The sequence below is a fragment of the Ptychodera flava genome, unplaced genomic scaffold, assembly GCF_041260155.1.
Source record: "Ptychodera flava strain L36383 unplaced genomic scaffold, AS_Pfla_20210202 Scaffold_33__1_contigs__length_2856901_pilon, whole genome shotgun sequence".
NCBI classification, from domain to species: Eukaryota; Metazoa; Hemichordata; class Enteropneusta; family Ptychoderidae; genus Ptychodera; species Ptychodera flava.
The window spans coordinates 2,758,906-2,781,220 of NW_027248355.1; the positions used below are offsets into that span (position 1 = coordinate 2,758,906).

Sequence of the window (22,315 nt, forward strand, 5' to 3'; positions counted from 1 at the left end):
TAGACGCACAGCGAATAGACCACAGGTGACTGTGGAATAACCTGGTGTAGTCGCCTCCTATGATAATGACACTTGATTATTCGCCGTTTCGCAAAACACTATCGCAACTTGTCCATTTTGGTGTACAATACTGGGACTTGGCATATCTGTCACTGTGCGTTTACATAGGGAACACGTCACAAGAGGTTATAAGATACGGTGATCGGAAAAATGAGGACAGAATATTGACTCTATTGAGGATGAAAATACGTTTAAATTGATCGATCGACAAAGAGAGACAGAGACGTAAATTAGAAATGAAACAATTCCAACGAACACAATCGAAGTATATTGCATTCAAATTTCCTTGGCGAAATTAAATTACTAATATCACGATGGCGTTGAATGGGCTGGAGAGTATTTGCCAGTAAGTTTTACTTCACACTCGCAGTTTGGGCATATTCCTGAGTCAACTCCCCGTTCGCCCAAAAATGGCTTGACGACGCCTGTCACAGTTGCGTTTACACTAGGTCTTTTCGTCTAGCTAATGTGTTGTCTATGTGTTCCTGACCGTTTCGAAGCTTTCGATGCCTTGAAAAAGTATCAGTGCATAAACGAGGACAATATACTTTTGATGGCTCCATTTGCATAAATTCTCATTCAGTAGTTGGTTGAACATTTGAGAGACTCGTTAAAATTAAAAAAACTAATTTTCCGAAGAAGTAGAATTAAAAAGAGGGTCGATATTGTTTGGGATTCATTTATAGATTGGTTTGTTCACTTATCGATTGATTGGTTGATAATATGTATCGTTAATGTTCGAGCTAGTTTTGTAAAATGCATATATACCAACAAGGTACGATCGGTGAGCTCAAACAGAATTGCTGTATGTGCATTGGCATGAGTAGAGGGTAAATGTTTCCTCAGGCATAGCTGGTTACCTTGAACCTTTTTCTCACCTTCATACGAATCAATGTTTGAAAATATTCCCAATCAGGGCTGTTTTGAGTCGTTAGATCTGTAATGTATGCCGACGGACATTCTTTTTTATTTGGGGTGTGATGTCTTCAAGTGAGCATGTCTTCATATAAAACATGGGTGATAGTCGGCGAAATTGCTTTTTAAACTTTTCTGGTGCATTGCAAAGACTCGCCCCGACGCATTTTTACGTGTGTAAACAGAAACAACCGTTTCCGTGATACGTGTGTTAGAGGGCGCTTTCCACATTGATGTGCAAAGCTTGTATTCCCCGAATTAAATGATTAAATTTACTTTTAGACCACGTCTCCTATCAGTAGTGCACAGTTTGTGATTCAGATGTTTTCATCAAAATATACGATGATATACAAATACAAATAAAATAAAACTTAAATAATTGGGGCCCTAACAACGATGGACCTTTATATGCCGGTAAATGTTTAGCCACGATGGCCACTGTGTTATGCATTAGAAAAAGTTACGGTATATTCCTAAGTCAACTTTAAATGCTGTCAAGCAGCTATGATAATCAGGTAAGAACGTTCCCGTTCGCCCCCCAAAAAATGCCTTGACAAAACGAATGAATCTCTTCAGCGGCCGCTAGCAGCGCACACGCATTGGTGGTTTTACCCATGAGCCTCTACTTTAACATCAAAGTCAAACAACATCTGAATATGGCGGCTGTCCGTATCACGAGACTCCTCCCCGGCTGCCGAAATTTTCCATGGCGGGCAGCAACTGCAACTAGGAACCAGTCGACCCAGCCGTCTACGTCGCTGGCTGGGGAAACTCAAAATGACATAACAGATGAAGGTCTGTTCGACGAAAGCCACGTTCAACTTCGAGGTGCATTGAACAAGGTGGGTCAACTTTGAACTTGTGCATCAGTGATGGCGACTGCGGACGACTTGTGGTTAGGTAACTAGGTACACGGCCAAGGTCCCTTCACCTAGAAATATATTGTAGGTTAACAGCAACGTCATCGTGTGGATATAATCACAAGTAACTTTGGTGTGAACTTTTAGGTGCGTCGCTTGGCTGCAGCTTTTGCAGTGCAGGGAACGCAGGCTCTATCTACCGGCATTCCGCGGCAGTTGCCAGAATTCTGTTGTAGTGTTGTGGTTGTGGCCCGGGGTTGCATATTGTGAGACCAGATGCACGCTTTTCACTTCCTTTATTGACACTCACTGAGTGTCAATAAAGGAAGTGAAAAGCGTGCATCTGGTTGAAAGTAAATATTCATGCATATTTTGTCATCAAGTTGTCAAGATGACATGATATATAGCAAAAAACTGCAAATCCGTATTGGCATGGAGGTAGAAAGAAAGACTACCTCCATGGTTCCGGTAAATCGGAGCCAAAGTCCCTGTTGTGTGACGTCAGCGTTGTGTTGGCTGATACACTTTATTGAACATTGTACTTTGTATTCCGACCTGGCCTACTTCTGAGCAGACATACAGTACTGTAGGTGACCTCCTTTTCTGAATAACAGCAGGACCTGAGGCCTAGCTACCCGGAGACAGATGGCAACACCGCAGTGTTAATGGTAGGATTTAAAAAGCATTAGCCATTTTGGCTAATGTCACCTGAATTCAATTAGCCAAATTATAAACTGATTAGCCATTTTTTTTTTCGCAAATATCCTGCTAAAAAATAAATTTGTTGCTATGAACATTTACTTCTACTTACAATAAATACAACACAGATTAAATTTCTGGATCTTTTTTGTTTATTACCGGTACAACAGTTCTCCTATGGTACAAAAGTTTTTACCAGCTCATTACATAACACTGTATGATATGCAATAAAAGCAGTTATTCTGGTCTGTCATCTGTTTGCCATCTGTTCCTTGGCCATCGTATAGACGGTTCTCATGTGAGCTATAATAATATCTTTCACTTTGGTTGCTCGCCTCAAGTTCAGCTTCTGCTGTGGTCGTTCCATAGCTGCCCTGTAGAAAGATACCAAGGACAGAACGGAATTAGTGATTTAGTTTTCCGCACATTTTAGCGAAAATAAATCAACCTTAAAACTTTCTGAGCTCCTTTGAAATTCACCGTACTGACTTCGTAAGTCACCATCGCCACAGTCAAAATATGCCAAAACAACATTGCACGACCACAGTCTCCCCAGTACAATGAACCGATCAGTAATCAAATTTCGGAAAAGTTGGGCAGTACATACCTGTGATCGCGAGATCGTTCATGTTTAACCAAATCAGTAAACACGTTGTGGAATTTATTATCGATGTACATTTGGCATTTCAGAAGAACGTCACATGTGTCTCAGCCATGGAAATTGTTTGAACCACTTAGCCTTCATGCTCTTCCGATGCTCTCCGCTGATCCACTATCTTCGAGTCGGCCTTTTTTTCTTGATTTGCTGAGTCTGGCTGTCGTCTTTAACAACATCTGAACCACGACTACAACCGCCAAAATATGACGATATATCTTTCGATTTCGATGCTGCTGTCCGTTAATTTCCCCGACATCTTGAACAGTGACTGCAACACCATGTGTGCTACATTTATTTAAATTTACAGCCATGACGACAAATTCCCGCAAATTGGTTAAATCTCGTGAGATTGAGCACGATCTAAACACTCAAACAAAATGGCTGTTGTGGAGAAGCCTACGTTACAATCACGATCGAAGCTGCTGGAAAGACCAAAATAGGGCTTCGCCAAAGTGACGAACTAGGTGCAAAATAAAATCGCCAAATGAAATTCCATTTCGCGTTAGCGAATTTGGCGAGCGCTAGGGCGAACACTGCACCGAAGTTGCGGATAAATTCAGAGTAGAGAGAGTATTTCGTCAAGGTCCTTCAGACAGACAGACCGAAAGGAGAGAGTCTCCCAAACAGGAGAAATCTCCGGATCGGGAGAACAGTTACGCCTATCAGTTTTTTTCACCCCTGACGAAGAGGCTACACAAAACAAAATAGTTCTGCTCACTTTTGTAAAAATGTGTGCATTTTGTTTTGAAAACAGTACCAGCATTTTCAAATTTATCACACTAGAATGTAAATAGCTGTAACCACTGTTCTGAATAAGTTTATAGTTGATGTTTCCAAATGTTTTGATATCTTCTGTGGAAACAAGACTTGGTAGCTTGTCTTTTACGTGAAGCATGGAGGTAGCACATAAACTTCAATGCATAAACTGTGTGTTTTTGCAGCTGTTGATTGATTAGATCTATGCGTAATTTTTAGATCAGATTCTTGTCAAGGAATTCCAACATTGATATTTCCAACCTGTGAAATGTCTAGGACCATGAAGGTCATGATGGGACATTCTCTCAGTCGGGAAACTGAAGAAGTACGCCACACTGTAAGGATAGTACTGTGGTAGATTCTCATTTGAACTAAAGGGCTTAGTATATATACATGTACAGTATCTATGGACATACCATTACTTGGTCTCTGTTGTCTAACCATGGACATACACTCAGGAAAGACACTAAGGGTTGTCCGATTGCCCGGGGCAAGTGAAAGTCGCGTTCGGACAAGTGAACCTCCGATGCCACTTGCCGACGGGACAAGTGCAAAAAATAATACCTAGAAATCGAAATAACGAGAGCGATTTTCTGGTGAGGGAACATTGACTTAAACAACAAAAAATAATCATGTTATGTCATTGTGAACATTTCCATAAGATTTTTCATAAAATTGCATGAAGAGTTGACGAAAAGAATCATATAATCGCTGTCAATAAAATCCAGTTCAAACAATACACCGGTACCGGTAAATACCGTACGCTGATTTTGCATATGAAAAAGCTGTTCAGCTGGTTGGAACGTACGTTCACCAAAGTTCATTGCATTGACTGTGAAGTTACGGTGTCTCACAATATGTCGATACGGTAAAAAAAGAAACACACAGCGCTTTTTGTGCTTTGTATGAACATTTATAATAATTTAAAAATAAAGTCCAGTGGTTAAAAATCACCACATAAAATTGGACTTTTACTAAAACGTACTCTTCAATGTTAACTTGTTGAGGGACAGTGAGTGGCAAAGTCAGTGGCAAGACCGCATGCAATGAAGTCATGAGCAATATTTGGTTTCAATGGGTCAAGTCTTTGAATTTTCAACAAACACTGACTTAATTTTCAGGTCAATAAGCCAAAAGTTACTTGTCTGTGGCGACCAACCTCTCTGTTTGTGAATTTTCCCATTCTAAAATGACTGTCAAGAAGCAATTGAAGCGAGTTTGACATCGAGAGATTCAGCTTTCAAGACACATTGAAAACACGACGCCTTAGGTTGTTGGTTTTAATTCTATTTAGTCTGCGCATGAGCATTAAAAGACCACCTAGGTTATTAGAAAAACATAGGATACTGGTATAGTGCAATGGCAATCCAAACTTTATAGGGCTGGTGTATGATATAAGCGCAGTAAAAACATGACAAAGAAGTACATTATTTTTCAGAAGCTTCAAAACATTCCTTTATAGCTACAGATTTTTTCTTTCTGTATAGATAAGTTAAAACTTTTAAAAGCAAAAAGACCTTGAAGGTACAATTGAAATGGCTGTTATTATTTGTACATTAAGCCCAAGAAAGTAAACATACAAACATATGAACTGTTAGAATTTTTTCTATGAATATGAAAGCCCCACTGGCTGTAAATCTTGAAATTTGTTGACTTAAAAAGGTTTCCTATTTTCTCTGGTTTTCTTCAAATTCTACCCATTTACAGGATATAGTCTTTTACTGCTTTACATAACATTCTTTAGTGTAAAATTGGACAAGTAAATTTACATTTTAACCATTATTATGATTTCCCTCCATACTAAAAGAAAACAACGCATGTCCCAGTTGAAAACATTCAACACTATGCATTACATTGGACTACTCTGTTGTTTCCGTGAATATTCAAATGCATATATGCACGGTGTACACTGATTTTGCTATATTTGCATGGGGTGCCATTTTACGTTTGGGCACATATTTATTATTTTTCTTGTTCAAAATTGCACATGCAGTCTCACTGGGCAGTTAACAATACTTGTATTCCAAACCCTCAAAGAACAAATTCCAAAAAACTTGTTTTAGTTCAGAAGTAAAACCACATAAAGAATGCTAAAAGATACAGGATGGGGCTTTAGTAATAATGGAATATAAATGAGCAATCCAGCACTCTTAGAAGTGTGAAGAGAACCCTATGAGAATGTCTGACATTTTCTCATGATAACATAATTTTCAAAATAAAGTGCGTGAAATGAAAAACCAATGTTTTAGCTTTTTTCAAACACGTAATTATACTGGGCAAGTGGTTTTCCAATTCGGGCAAGTGAACTGAACCCCCCACTTGCCCGAAGGGCAAAGTGGATAAAAAAATAAGTGTCTTTCCCTGACACTGGAGATCTCGTTTGTACCTCCATGGTCTAACATCGACAAATACCAGGTTAATGGCCCACAGAATTCCAAACAGTTGGGCATTATAAATCACAAAAAGCTAACTTTTCTCTGTTGAACTGCCAAGCAAAGAATTTTAAATGGTGCCTATGGGTATTGTATCCTTCTTGCAACTAATTAAATTTGGCGAGTGGCATCGATAATAGACTGTACCATGAGGCCAAAGTGAACCAGATACAGGTACATCATAATACAGACAGCTGCCGGGTGTTTACTTTGGAAGGTATACTTAAATGCAGTGTTTATGCTAAAATTTGGGAACATTTATAAATGATATGTAACCAGGATAACATTTCTACTGTCCCTTAATCTGATTGCATTGGGGAATTGTGTAAAATGACTGCGTACATGTAACCCAGGTAACATTTACCTGCTTACTGCCCTTAGCAAAAACAAGTGTGTTGTACTTTTTTGACGTGGTCATGTGTGGCTGCACTTCGGACTTTGAACTAAATTGTCTAGTTGTTGATCCACAAGCATATGATATCAGTGACATACTATACATACATGAGTACCAGTACTGAAAATGATCACACCATCTTTGGTCATTTATGAAATAACCACTCTTGATAAGAATTTGTTGTTAATAAATCTCTTCAAAAACCAGTATAAAAATACTGAAATCAATGCGATATTCATGAGATACAGTGGAGCCATAGTGAGTTCATGTGTTGTAAATTCTTGGATCAAGAATGGACCGGTCATTCTGGCTGTACTGAAGCAATTGTGTAGATATTCTGTATGGATGGAGTGTAACGTTATAAAAAAAAGCAAAAACAAACAAAAAAAACATGGTGTGATTGCTACGACATAAATGTATCATGAACCTTCACACAGTAGTGGAGGCCAGTTGTCAAAAGATTGTTGTCTGTGAAGAAACTTGAGTACGATTTCGGAAGTTGAAAAATTTTATCATTTGATCAATTCTGTTAAAATAATGCAGGCAGGATAGTATGCTTTCAGATTCTCCTTCAGGAAATGGATTGACTTTTCCTGCTAGACCATATCACTTCTCCATCTGCCAAGTTAGTAAAAAGTAGTATTGAGCAAAGCATACATGTTTTCACCACTTGGTTTGGTATGTTATATCAACTTTAGTCAGTAAATATCGTGTTTACAGTATGTATGTTTTCATTGGCCTTCAAGCATTCATTTTTTGTTAAAATGCACCATATGGGGCATGTTGTGCTTCGCTAGATTTAACCAACTTGACCTGATGGTGAAATGTGAACTTGGCAGGAGAAGGGTCATTCTAATGAAAATGTACAGTATCTTAATCCTCTTTCTCCCAAGTGGTACCGGTATTTATTTCTGTGGTTTGTCTATGGAGCCTGGTAGTAAGAGGGATACACTAGTTTAATTACCGAGAATGTCTCCTCTGTTCTTCCTCATTTTCAGTTAATAGAGAAGGAGATAAACCCGTACGTTGATGAATGGGAGGCCAACCATCAGTTTCCTGCACATGAAGTTTTCAAGAAACTTGGAGATGCTGGATTTCTGGGTGTCAGTAAACCAAAAGGTAAGACATTTTGTAGGCTGGTTTTTTTTTATGTAGGCTATGTAATTTCTGTAGGACATACCAACTATCACTGTCACTCTTTTTTCCAGCATTCAAAGTTATGTTTAGCTTTAGCATGTTAAAAAAATCATGTTTATAGCATCTATATTTTCAGGGTCTTCAAATATTCAATATTTGATACAGTGTACCACGTGGGATATGTTGTGCTTCACTAGTTTTAACCCTTTGAGCGCCAAAGTCTAGTTTTGTCCCCTTTATAAAATAAACCCCAGTCAAATTTTTCTAAGATTTTTGCCCAAATTTTGAGAAAATTCTGTAGCAAATGAAATGTGATGTCTATTTGGTCCAAAATTTTTAAAAAAATTCATAAAAATCGATAAAATTTTGCACTAAAATTTTGGCGGGAGAAATTACAGCGCTCAAAGGTTACTCCTTGAGTACCAAAGTCAATTTTTGTCACCTTTATAAAATACACTCTCATCAATTTTTTTTTCAGATTTTTCCAAAATTTTGATAAAAAACTGTTGCCAATAAAACATGTCTATTTGGTCTCAAATTATCAAAAAAATTACAGAAAAATCACAAAAAATTGGTAAAATGTTGCATTAAAATTTTGTTTGAAAAAAATTTACAGCACTCAAAGGGCTAACCACCTATGAACTTATGAACTTAGCAGCAAAAGGGTAGTAGGTTTTTATCATTTTTGATGAATAGCCGGTTTTAAAATGAAGATGTTTGCGTGGTGGGTGGTAGTGAGGGTTAACGGATATAAGGGGTGCCAGGTGGGGGTGGGGATTTAACAGATATAAGGTATTCTAAGTACAAGTCATCTGACAGTTATGAATTCAGAAAGGATCAGTGTCTTCTTTGTCTTCCATTTCAGAGTATGGTGGCTTGGGTTTGGACTACTCCTATACCGTAGCATTTGCTGAAGAGCTTGGAAACATAAAATGTGGTGGTATCCCAATGGCCATCGGTGTCCACACAGATATGTCAACACCCGCCCTGACCTCGTAAGTAGTGGAACCATGGCCTGGAATTTTATCTCTTGAGAAAAAATGAAATACTGGTCAAAAGTCTGCCTGAATGCAATTGAAATTTTGATATGTATGTAGGATGAATCAGGGGTGATGCAGGGAAGAGCAAATCATATTGATTATTTTGCTTGTGTTCTGCCACACCAACCGGTAATGAGAAAAATAATGAAACTGATTTCAAATGAAAGCAGGACCACAAGACAAAATTGTGGGACCACCAGACAAATTTGCTGGACAACCAGACAAAGTTGCAGGACCACTAGCCGAAGTTGCAGGACCACTGATTTAATTTTGATACAGTGTAAAAATATTGTTCCTATCAGTTTTAGAATGGATTTGCTCTGACCTGCCTTAATCCTTTCACAACCACGGTTGTTTATCAACTGTGTCTCTGAACAAATGACTAAACTGTGCACAACTTTCAAAGGAGAACGAAAGCCAAAATCACTGAAACAGTCAATGTCAGCAGACACTTATGCAACAGCCAGGGACTTAAGACTGCCCTTTAACCCTTTGCACCCTGACCCCCTGGTACTCTATGACGTCATCGGACATTTCTGTCCGAGCCGGGTTCAAAGGGTTAACATAGTGATGGTAGCTATTTTGAATTCAAATCTCAGTTAACTGTTAAGGTACTAGCACAGTGACCCCTGTTTTTAATTCTTGATTTTTGCAGAAATTGGACGAAAGATTCCATACAAAAGTTATAGCAAAAGTTGAAGTCATTCACTTTTGAGAAGCATACTGTAATTCAATCATAACACTTAAAGAGCCATGCATACGTAACAAGTAAATATTTCTGTGAGAATTCAACTCAAATGTTACTCCAATATGCAAATTCAGAAACTTTATTTTTAACATTTTCACAATATTTTCCCTCAAAACAGGTTCTTAGTCACCATTGATAGAAAAGAGTTTGGACCAAACCATTGTGGTTAAGGGGTTACACCATTCTTCATGTCCTTAAACAGGTTTGGTTCTGATATGCTGAAACGCAATTTCTTGGAGCCAAGCATCAAGGGAGACGTTGTATCATGTCTTGGTGTCAGTGAGGCTGGCAGTGGGTCTGATGTTGCCAGTAAGTATGCCGCACCATTCTTACCAGAATATCAAATTGTGATTTTTTATTTCTCTCTTTCAAAATTTCATCAATGCTCCAGAAACTGTGTTCTGAGAAATCTCTTTTCTGAATGAGAACGTTAACTCTGTTGTAAAGTAACTCAGTTGTTGGATAGCAAAGCTGAAAGCAAAGCTGAATATGTCATGTGACTATCAGACCAATGAGATTTCCTGTCAATGACACTGCAGCATGTATTAGCATATCATGTGACTACTTTTGCCCAATAAGATCACTCCATGGATCACATACCTGTAGGCACGACATAAAACAGTGAGACTCTACTAGAATGCAATATCTACCCTCTTCATAAAATAAATTGTGATAGACTTGAATTTTTGAAGTTACAAATTTTAGTTTGTGTTCGCAGTATCAATGATATCTATCTAAAGTATTCCTATTGCATAAATGGATGGTACTGTGTTATTCTTCAGACACCAGATGACAAAAATTATAGTTCTTTTTTTCTCACATGTATCTTAACTTTCTTTGCAGGTATAAAAACAAAAGCAGTCAAGAAAGGTGGCGATTACATCATCAATGGTAGCAAATTGTGGATAACCAATGGCATGCAAGCTGATTGGATTTGTTTACTCGCAAACACCAATGACGGCCCTCCTCATTTGAGTAAATCACTGTTCTGTGTTCCCATGGATACAAAAGGTAATAGAATACACCATGTATATGTAACTACCGTAAACATCTCTTTTTTAGCTACTATAGACTATAGTCTATAGAAGCTATTGGGATGGGTATCCGTCCGGCGTCCGTCGTCAGTCTGTATGTATGTATGTATGTATGTATGTATGTCCGTTTGTGAGGCGTCCGTCCACTCAAATATCTTGAGAACCGCAGTACTTACTGATTTGATATTTGTTGTGTAGATGAAAAATATGATTTTGAGAAACTATTTTTTTTAATTTTTGATATTGTTGAAATAGGCAAATTAATGCCAAAAAAGGTGTTTTTGGTAAAAAATCTTCTTCTTCATAACCGCTGGTCAGACAGCTTTGTTATTTGGTATACAGGTCCCTAGGGATAACCCAACTTAGATTTGTTCAAATTGTGATGAAATATGCAAATGTGTATTTTTAAGGAATTTTTTGTCATTTTTGGTCAAAGTTTGACTTACATTGTATGTAATTCTTGTACTGTATAAACCCTATCAATTCACCCAGAAAAAATAATTAATATGATTTTAAATAATTGAATTAATTAGGAAATCATCAAAGCCAAAATAATTTTAGTGTGGAATTATCAGAAAGTTCAACTTTTTTTGACAGTTCATAGTGAATTGAGGATTAAAACACGTAAAGGCAACTTTCCTGAATCCCAACTTTGATATATTCTGAACCACCATTTATGTTATCTAAAAGAAATTGCTTATAATAGTTTGTCATGATAGGGTGGTCAAATAAATAGAGATAGAGAAAGTTGAGGAAAAAATAGAGTGGTCAATTAAAAGAGTGGTCAAAGTGATAGGGTTTTTATGGTAAAGCTGGGCTGTAAGATTCCTCATGTGCTATTTATAGCAATTATGCAATCTGTGTAAACAGTGCAATGAAAGTGTAACATGATTCCTTATAATGCTTTTGATGACCTTGAACTTCTTAAGTTTCAAACATTTGTCTCTTCAGTGTGCTTTCTCTGAGTACGTACAGTCTCAACTTATTCAACAGAACTTACTTACAATGTTAATTTGAAAGTTAAATGTGCTTGGTTAATAGGATAAAAATGCTGATATTAAAAGATAACCAGCTCAAGATTCTTTATAACCTGACAGATGTGCTGTTTTTTATGACGTAAATCTTGATTTAAGCAAGTCTTGTTTACTTTAATTAGAATGTAATTAACTCTCGTTTATTTGCTATTATAGACTAATATAGTCTGATGATGTTTTTTACAGATTTTTTTTTCCATTTTTGGTCAGGCCATCCTGAAATGAGCTATCAAAGATATTCACCTTCTTCATCAATACATGTGTCACAAAAGGTTATTCTCTACATAACACAGCAGAGCTCTGTCAACTGTTGAGTCGCTTGTTTTTCAAAACCGCTGGTCAGACAGCTTTAATATTTGTTTACATGTCCTAGGATGACCTTAGTGAGATAATACCATACAGTCAGGAAATACTTAATTTGTATCCATGTCTATAGTAGCTTCAGGGACTTTGGCCCTATGTTTAAGAAATGATACCAGCACAAAACGGTATGCTCCACATGGTATATCATTTTCAAAAAATGAAGTTGCAACAAGTTTTAAGAAACAAGCCGTGTTAACCCAATGAGTGCTGTAAGTTTTCCCTCCAAAATTTAGTGCAAACCTGTAAATTTTGTGATAATTTGGGACCAAATGGATATCACTTTTCATTGGCTACAGTTTCTTATCAAAATTTTGGCAGAAATCTGAATCAGAAAAACTGACTTGACTATATTTTATGAAGGTTGCAAAATTGACTTTGGCGCTCAAAGGGTTAAAAGTTGGCAAAGAGGTGTGTCAACAGAACTTTACCAGCAGAACAAAAATGATATAAAATTCATCAAATATTAATGATTACATCAAATATGACAATTTGACTCTGTTTTTATCATCCAACAACTGCCAAGTCGGTAAAAGTGGTACATGGTGATGTTATTCACTGATTGTAGCACTCTGCCATCACTTGTCAAAGGCTCATTCAATGCCATTTATTTCTAAAATATTTCAAAGTTACCATTTATTATCAAGAGTAGTTTTGCAAATTATCTATCATGTGACAAATTCATTAGTGAATGAATTGAAAGCCTGTATTTGTAGGTGCTAGAAATTAAACTGGTCTCATCATACTACCTGTCTAACATGTAAACTTCTTTTGTCATGGACGTTCAAAAAAGTGATGTCAGTTGTGAAAATTTATTCTATAGTATTATCAAGATACAAATACATTGCTCACAAAACAGGGAGGTGGCGCGTCCCTTCAAATCTCCTCGTGGAGAACCCTGGGTAGAGTTCATGATGTACTGTTTTACCAATAGGTGTCATAAGAGCCAGGAATATCAAGAAGATAGGCATGTACTCGTCAGACACAGCAGAGCTGTACTTTGAAGACGTGAGAGTTCCAGAGACCTACCTGATTGGTGAGGAAGGCAAGGGATTCACATACCAGATGATACAGTTCCAGGTTGAAAGAATGTGGGCTGGTATCGGAGGTAATGAACAAGATCTTCATTGTAATATTTGTCTGTGTGAGGAGTTGAGGAAGATGTGGTTAACAAGATTGGTGTGTTTATCATTTACAGGTTTCTAACATTCGAGTAAAGTCACCTTCTGGCTGTTTGACATTATTATTTAAAAGACAGTGTGGCAATACCAGTACAAGCATGGTGCTATAATTAACCCTTTGAATGCTGTATTTGCCTGCCAAAATTTTAATGCAAATTTTACCAATTTTTATGAATTTTTCTGTAATTTTTCTGATAATGTAAGACCAAATGGACATGACATTTCATTGGCTGCAGTTTTTTCTCAAAATTTTGGCAAAAATCTGAGAAAAATTGACTTTGGTTAATTTTATAAAAGGAACAGAATCAGACTTTGGTGCTCAAAGGGTTAAAATAAAATAATGGAACGATTTAGACTCTTCCATGCTTCAAGGAAAAATTACTCCAAATACAATTTTTCACAATACAAACTACTGTGACTTCCTGGTAGCCAAGTCTGGTAAATTATTTTCATTTCCATATCCACGGCTCGGACAAGTGTGAATTCTCATTTAAACCTGGCATCAGGGCGCTATACTATAACATTCACTTGCTAAGCATTTTGTTTTGCGTTGCAATCCAGTATGGCTACCCTGTAGCCATTTTGTTTTGAAAGTTTCATAACTTGAATTACATGACTATTGAGTAAACTCTTCATACCTCACACAGTCCAGTACATACAGGTACTAGATGCGGCAATTGCCTTCCCTGTCTTTGTGTCTAATTGATGACTGCTATCAGTATGTCTAGTGTTACAATATTTGTCTCCTTTTTACCCATACATTTTTTGACATATAATTCTACTTTCTTTAGTACTGGTTCCCCTACAGAACATGATCAATGATACAATAGCCTACACCAAGGAGAGGAAAGCATTTGGTCGACCTATTCTGTGGAATCAATCTGTCCACTTCAGACTGGCTGAACTGGAGACGGAGGTGGAGTTACTGAGATCAATGGTCTACAGAGCTGCAGGTCAGTCTGTCTATTAGAACCTACACACACTGGCCATGATTGGCTGAGCTGTTTGTTCCTCTTCAAGTTTGTTAGTCTATGGAGTCTGTTAGAAGTATTTCTATGTCCAAATGAGATTTGTTATAGTCTGTGTGGAAAGGGTGTCCAGCCTAATAGGGTCAGTACAGTGGTTTGCTTTGAAGCATTGGTATTAAACAAACTAGACATATTGTCTAAATCGAGGTTTTGCCAACACTGTCTGGTGTAATTAAAGTGGCACTCCCACTTGGTAACATTTTTTACACGCAATTTTTTAATGCCAACGGTCGATATTTGACGTGGCGACTGCGCGCGGATCACGAGATATCGATAAAAACATGTCCTCAAAAAAGTAAAAGTTTGAATTCCGGTGGCCCACCTAAATTCAGCTTCCGAACATCAAACGTTCGGCACTGGGGCCATTGTCAACTAAGCTATGGAGTATGAGTCTACGCTAACGCTGCTGTACGCCACAGTACCACTCGCGTCGGTGATCAGTCATGCCCTGTGGGGAAAGCCGGGTCTTACTGACTAGGAGAAAAAACAGAAAACAAAGGTTGCTGATTACACCAGAATTCGCATGGGTGACTATCACAGATACGTGCGGTTGATACATAGCGGCCGCTGCAAGGCATGTACACACACCTCGCGACGGCCACTATGTATCGAACCATGCATAACTGTGTTGCAGACAACAAAATGTTTGTCATCAGAGATGGCTAATATTTTACACGTAAAAACTGATATCTATGTGGTATTGGTTAAAAATATAGTAGAACTGACTGAGAATAATGAAAACGACAAAAACTAAGGAGAAGTTTAAAAAAACTTATCTGAAGTGAAGGCATAATGCTGAATATAAGTTCGCAGTGGGAGTAAAATTGCGTCGTTGGAACTTATTATGGACTCCCTAGAATATCGTCAATCAGCACAACAACAAACCTTCGGGGGATTTCGGGTCATAATCAGAAACAATCGTAAAACTTCGGGATGTGAAAAATACGCTCGGGAAATGACATGTTTTTATCGATATCTCGCGATCCGCGCGCAGTCGCCACGTCAAATATCGACCGTTGGCATTAAAAAATGTGTTTTAAAAATGTTACCAAGTGGGAGTGCCTCTTTAACAGCTTAGCAATAACATGAGTTGATCGTAAAAAATCAACTCTGCAAAAGTTGAAACATTGTCAAGCACCAGAAGACGTAGTCTTAAGGTAGTGACTCGGGTTCCTTTGTAAATTTTAGCGATTTTGTGATTATTTCATATTCTGAACCCCTGAAATATGATCTTTTTATTAGAGAAAACTGTGAGATAACATTGTACTGGAAAATGTCTTAAATTTTAGTGAAAACACGGCCTTCTAACCACTGCGCGAGTTATTATTTTCTTTTTGTTTTAACGGTCCGGATTACTGTCAGCGTTATCGTTATACCTTGAGGAGATTATGTAAATTTTTACGCACCATGTTGCGCATGCGCGCACATCTTCATAAGAGACGCTATCCAACATGGCTGATGACTGCCGGCAGTATAGATATGGCAGTATAAGCAGTGTAGAAAACGCAAACGGGGGCCGAAGAAGCAAAATGGAAAGCTGATGGACGCGATGTTGTGTGTTTGCCGCTACAGCTAACACACAGCATCGTACACAGGGCTAGCGAGAGAGTTGCCGACATCGACGGTTATTTACGAAAAGTGAATAAAAGACTGGCATTTTTGGAAGCGATCGAGTAGCTGAGGTAGGCAGGGATACGACTTGGGCCCAAGAACGCTGAATTTCGACAGTAATTTGGCTTTTTACGTCAAGTCCCAAAATGGATTTGAAGTCACCGACCCTACGTACGGGTCTTTGCAGGGTTGTGGTGAGCGAGGCGATTAGCTGTAGCGGAACACATAGCATCGTACGCCGGGCTATAGATTACACTGCCGTCCAAAGAGAATCTATGTAATCTTCACTGGAAAATATGGTTCTATAACAGCAGCCCATATCTTGGACTGTCTTGGACTTAGTTTGTCCATGGATGTAGGAAGCATGGTTTGTCCAATTTGTCAACCCGACACTGTTATGTCGGTCTAAAGCACAGCAACGTACGCGAAACGTCGCTTCACGATCGTTGCCTGTCAATTTCTATCTGTGGTCAAGAGAGTGTCGCTGGGTGTCGCGATATGTCGCCGTTTCAATTTTACAATGAGTGAATCTGTCGAGTATCGCCTCAGTCGTTTATTTTAAGTCATGAAGAATCGCTTTTACGTGTAACTGAAGTTGATTTTGGTTTCATACCGAGGCCATAATAGTACATGTCACAGTGGAAAGCGAAATAGCGCACGAAAACCCGGTCATTTTTATGGTGAGCAAAAGGACTGCAGCAGATCACATGTGAAAACCACAAAAACAAGTGCGACTTTCCCGCATTCCTTGAACTTCTCAACTACAGAATTTTTTAGAGCATCGAGAGTTGGTCGTCTCATCTCCGAAAGCAAGCAAGCAAGCAAGTGACGTCTTGTACTATAGGCACAAAAATCGGCACTAAAATGAACTGGGCAACCATTCACACTTGGTACGTGCATAAATTACGGGCTGTGAGACCGGAAGTCGAGCGCTAGCGAGAGAGCGAGCGCGCGTCGTCGGCAGAACGCAGACCTGTAAACCATTCCGGCTGTATGATTTTTTTAAACTTTCTTCGTCTTGTAACCAGACTCTAACCGTTACCAAACAGTGTACAGTTAATATAATTATAAGCTAGATACGTATTTGACAAACAGATTATGCCCTGAATTATCTCTCTAGTGTTTATCGTGTAAATAGTACCCACCGCTTACGCTGACCAGCCTCACGTTTCTACGCACAATTTTCATCATTTTTAGGCGAACTAATGTTTAGGACTTGTCAGAAATTCTCTAACCTGATGCCCAATATTTAACCTAGACCCAGATCGAATAATTTTTTTGAAACGCACAAAAATCCGACTTTTTTCGGCGATTTTGTGTGAAAAATGGGACGTTTACACAAATCGTCGATTTTCTCAGTTCCGATTTTTGCTATGTATGCGCACCTTCAAATGAGTGTAAGTCGGCGACGCGTGGGCGGATTTCCCCGATTTTTCGCATGCTAACACTTCATGAATAGACCTGAAAAACCGTGTCTTAGATTTTTGATAAACCCCCCTGAAGTGACGATAACTTGACAAACGTGAACAAAAGCCGATAATTTATGCGAAAATCCGACAGTTCACACTTCGAAGGCTCACTGTGCAGAAACAAAAGCGAATTTCAAAAATCCAAAACACGGTTTTTCCCCCTGTATATCCAGCTGTCTAGTGCCGTTAACAGATCACTTAGGGGTGCTGCCAATTCTTACTTATACTCTTTTAAGTGAAAAAATTCAAAATCACATGTTTTTGACTTAAACAAACATACCAATGCATGTTTTGACAACTAAACAAATTTTTACCTTCTTCAAATATAGACCTATTAGAAAATGTACCACATGTTGGGTGTGAGACCCCTGTTTTCTATGTGAAACTTTTGATTGAAAATATGTGTCAACCAAACTGAGTCACTACCTTAACAACACCACCACATATGTCTGAGCACTGTCCAAGTCTTATCACTTGCTTTCAGGTGTAGTTGTTTTGACTACATCTGACCTGCCGCAAGACAATGTTTCAACTTTGGCAGAGTTGATTTCTCTGTGGTCTGACTGGAATTACTGCTCAGCTGATAATTACACCTGACAGTGTTGGCAACACCTCAATTTAGACAATATATCTACTTGGCGTAATGCCAATGCTTCAAAGCAAACCACTGTAATATAGCATGTACTGTGTTATAGGGTTCATTTTCAAATTACTCTGACTGGTAACGTTCTGTAACTAGATAAAAGTACTGTACTTGTATATGCTATTATAATCACGGTAGTAAAGGCCTCAAAAGTGAAAGACTTAAGCTTTTGCTCAAACTTTCTTCCAGAAATATTTCTTCCAGAAATTTCTTCTAGAAATATTTCAACCATTGTCAGACTTTCAAAGTCAAGAATAAAAATCAGGGGTCACCGTGCAAATTTTGGTACTAGCAAAACAAATTACCCTAGATTTACCAGTATTTGAAATTCAAATTGGGTACTATCCCTGTGTTAACCCTATAAGGAAAAGTACAATTTTCAATTTATGACAAACTAAGCTGGTGAAAATTTTTCCTACACCAAGAGCTTTAAAATGAACCCCAACAAGTGGTACATTGGAAAAGAATTGTAGAAATTTGAGTCTGAATAAGTTTTCTAGTACAAAAAGTGGAATCAGAGTGGCTGCTCACAAGAATTTAAATACATGCCCAGTATTTCCCATCATGCACAGTACAATTATTCTTAGAACTTCCCAAGAATAGACCACCAGATATTTGTAACCCTGTCATCCTTGACAATTGGAGATATGAATAGATAACAGAAATTAATCTTCTATATTACATTATATTGCAGCAATGTACATACAAGGTAAAGACATAACCAAGTTTGCATCCATGATCAAATTGAAGGCAGGACGTCTTGTCAGAGAGGCAACGGATGCCTGCCTGCAGTACTGGGGCGGTATGGGATTCACATCTGATGTGTTGGTCAGCAGATTCTACAGGGACTTCAGGTGAGTTCTCAGTCAACTACCTTCCAATCACTGTCCATTTCTGCTCTTGTAAAGTGAATTAACCCTTTCACCACCATGGTTCGGCCAAAACCCATTGTTATCAATAGTGAGTTTGGACCTGTTTACAAGGAATTGGGGGTGAACAGGTGAAGGTAGCATGCACCACAAAACTATCAGACTTAAAGTTGTGCTCATATTTCCTTAAGGAAACTTTAATCCGTTCCCTTCTGAAATCAAGAATAGAAAATCAGGGGTCACAGTACAGAATCTGGTACTAGAGATACAAATTTGATTGATATTTCCTGACACTTGAAATTAAAAATGGACGCTGTTAATCTGTTAACATTAAAGGTATACTGTCACTTGTTCCAATTTTGCCACAGTTACCATGGAAAGAGAAAATCTAACCAATCAGAGATTTTAAGAGGGTGGCTGCTTTCTTTTTAAAAATAGCGCCCTCACATGGGCATTTGAATACCAAGGACACCCCTTTGACCATATATGGACATATTTAGATTACAAGTGACTGTATACCTTTAAGACATTCAGATATCACACAAATAAGAATGTGAGGACTTTAATTTATCACAACTCATCGGTGAACAGTAAGAATTTGGAATGTAATATCTCCCTGAGGCATGACCTTATGGAGTGGGGATGGAGACCACGAATGTGTATATTGCCCTGACTATCGTAGCTGTGTGTCCATTCTTTCAGATTACTGTCAATTGGAGGTGGAGCCGATGAAGTCATGCTGTCAATCATCGCCAAGTACATGGGGACCCTACCAATGCCACCCAAGTTGAAAAAGTGACCTGTAACCTTGTGATATTGACCCCATCCTGACCTTTGACCATTCTTACAACATGTTTCATAAAATAGCAACTGATCTATCCCAATGGAACTTACATTGAATGTCAGTATTATCATCCAGAAAACCATTCAACAATGTAAGGGCAACGCTGTTGGATATTGTACTTCCATAACAATCTTATCGACCTGTTGGACAATACTATCTGATATTTACCCCTGTTGTAAGGTTTACTCCCAATGAACACTTTGACAATTCTTTTCAGGGGTACATAAGAAAATGGGACATAATTTAAAATTTACATGCTCATTTACTGGTAAAAGAATACACAGTTATGCTAATAGTAGATTCTTCTGTATACTGGTATAGCTTGTAAGGAGAATTTATCTGTAACACAGCATTACACTGAATGCATATATGATTTCTGTATTTTCAAATTCTCTCAACTCCAAATTCATCTATAATATCCACCCTGATGTCATACACAAAACTGCAACTGCAGGTATTATACCTGTTTTCAATCGTTGCAGTTTCGTGTATGAAATTAGGGTGGTTTTTCCAACCACTTCACTACCAAATTTTGATACAAAGCTGTTGTCTTTGGAAACTTAGTTGTACCTGTGTACTGGTTGGTAATATCTACCTGTGTACTGGTTGGTAATATCTTGGAAGGATTACAGTGTATGTTCATCTGTATTTCTCAATTGACAAATTTTCGGATAGAATCTCAGGTGATATTCTCACAAACTTTAATTTCTCATTTCTTCTTGAGAGGGCAAAATCTGATGTGAGAGTTACCTACCTTTTCACCACTGTGCTTTTTGAGTTCCCAATTGTTTCCAATAGAGTTGGTGGATCCAAATAAAAGTGATAATTAAGAATTGTTATAGTCTTGGTTACCCAGACTGCTCTGCGGGGCTTTCGTCCGGCCAAGCACAGACGAGAATCTTCAGTGAGCTCACTGGTTTATCTGATGATGCTTAAATGTAACATATTAGTATTCATTCATGCAGTGTGTAAGTATTTTCTAATTTTGAAATCTGCAGGTGATGACACACTATCAATAAACTATACTGATGTACAGTGGGGGTACATTATGTAAACATTGCTCAGATATTGTGCACAAGATTTGGAAAATGAAATTATTAATTTCCCTTTTGAAAGGGATTGAATTTGATCACAGGATTCACATCACCCATTACAGATCTGTTATCTGCTCATATACATGACACTGTTAAATATTTACAGACGAAATCACTGTACACAAATATTCACTTAATTTATGTTTATCTGCAGTCACAAGTGAACGCCCACAAAGGCCGCTGCAGATTTGCAATGGGATGTTCTTACCCGTTGAAATTAACTGTAACTTTTTTAGAAAGAAGACTATTGTGAAATGAAGAATACTTTAATACTGACCAATCACAGCAGGGTATATATGATCGAAAGATTATGTGAACTTTTTTCTTCAATTATGCCTGAACAATGCAAAAATAATATAGCAAATGTGACTTATTTTTATGGTAACATTTTAGCTGGTATTAATTTTAGCTTTGTTTCCTACACTACAGTTGTATATTGTATTATATCTTTGTTAATACCAGTGAATTTCTTGACATCATACCCCTAGATTATTACTGACAATGTATCTGATTATCCAGCATTGTAACCCCAGATGTTTTCTACTTCCACAAATTCACTGGCATTGCTAAAACTATAAAATAATAACAATAATGTACCCCTACAAGTCCATAATGGACTCAAGCAAATGTTGCACTCCATAATGGCTCCGTACATTAATTATGTCATGCAAAGTTTGCCTTTGTTTGTTATGGGCCAGGAGAGATACATTATTGCTGAAATATTTCTTGCTCACTGTGTAATGATTTTAAAATCAGAGAACTGACATAAGTTGCTTGAGTTTAAGGCTCCTTCCTTTTTTGATATGCACTCATTTGCGGGGTTGGGGGGGAATTAACATTTCAGGGCATGTATATAATAAATGAATTTAGTTTGAAGATTTTTTTGAATGTGGATAACCCCTGTAGTGGAATACAGATTGATTTTCAATGTGTAAATGTGTTTAGATTTTCACAAAATGTTGTTTGTTTTATTTGTTTTTGGTATATTTACCAGCATAATCCTTTGTATGGTTCCAACAAATAAAAGAAATGTTCACATTACTTACAGACAATGAGGAAATAATTTCTTAAACAAATTCATCTCTCATAGCTTGTTGTGTCAGTGCAAGTTCGTAACTGACATTTTGATAAAAGTCACTTTTTCTGAAAACCATCTGAAATGATTTGCTACATTGACCTAAGTTCATTGACGTAAAATGTTTGTGTTGAACCATTATTCAGTATTTATTAGAAGATGTTTTTGCATTCATTTGTCGATGTCAGTATTACCAAATTGATGTTTTATGTGCACCTGTTAAAGTCTGAAAATTTGCAGTTGAGACCTTACTGCACTGACATGACGAAATATTTGACATCATTTGTTAGATTAAGCTCAGTGTAGCTTTACCTAATCTTTTTAGGGCATGTGTCAAAAAGGTGCTTAATAGAGTGAAACCTGTCTAAACCGAA

The 22,315-nt window shown here is 37.8% G+C and overlaps 1 protein-coding gene across 1 annotated transcript; it reads left to right on the top strand.

Annotated features, from left to right (window-relative positions):
- The first annotated feature begins 1,605 nt into the window (after positions 1–1,605).
- Positions 1,606–21,907, top strand: LOC139127625 (probable acyl-CoA dehydrogenase 6). Its single transcript, XM_070693542.1, has 9 exons — positions 1,606–1,817; positions 7,773–7,893; positions 8,777–8,906; positions 9,902–10,008; positions 10,543–10,710; positions 13,062–13,235; positions 14,100–14,261; positions 18,754–18,913; positions 19,631–21,907. The coding sequence occupies exons 1-9, from the start codon at positions 1,632–1,634 to the stop codon at positions 19,725–19,727; spliced, it is 1,305 nt and encodes a 434-aa protein (XP_070549643.1). The 5' UTR covers positions 1,606–1,631; the 3' UTR covers positions 19,728–21,907.
- The last annotated feature ends 408 nt before the right edge of the window (positions 21,908–22,315 follow it).

Excerpts from the sequence above, each read along its gene's own strand:
- LOC139127625 (XM_070693542.1), top strand. The coding sequence starts at position 1,632 with ATGGCGGCTGTCCGTATCACGAGACTCCTCCCCGGCTGCCGAAATTTT. Across the intron at positions 10,009-10,542 it reads CAGTGGGTCTGATGTTGCCA|GTATAAAAACAAAAGCAGTC; the intron begins GTAAGTATGCCG and ends CTTTCTTTGCAG. Across the intron at positions 18,914-19,630 it reads AGATTCTACAGGGACTTCAG|ATTACTGTCAATTGGAGGTG; the intron begins GTGAGTTCTCAG and ends CCATTCTTTCAG.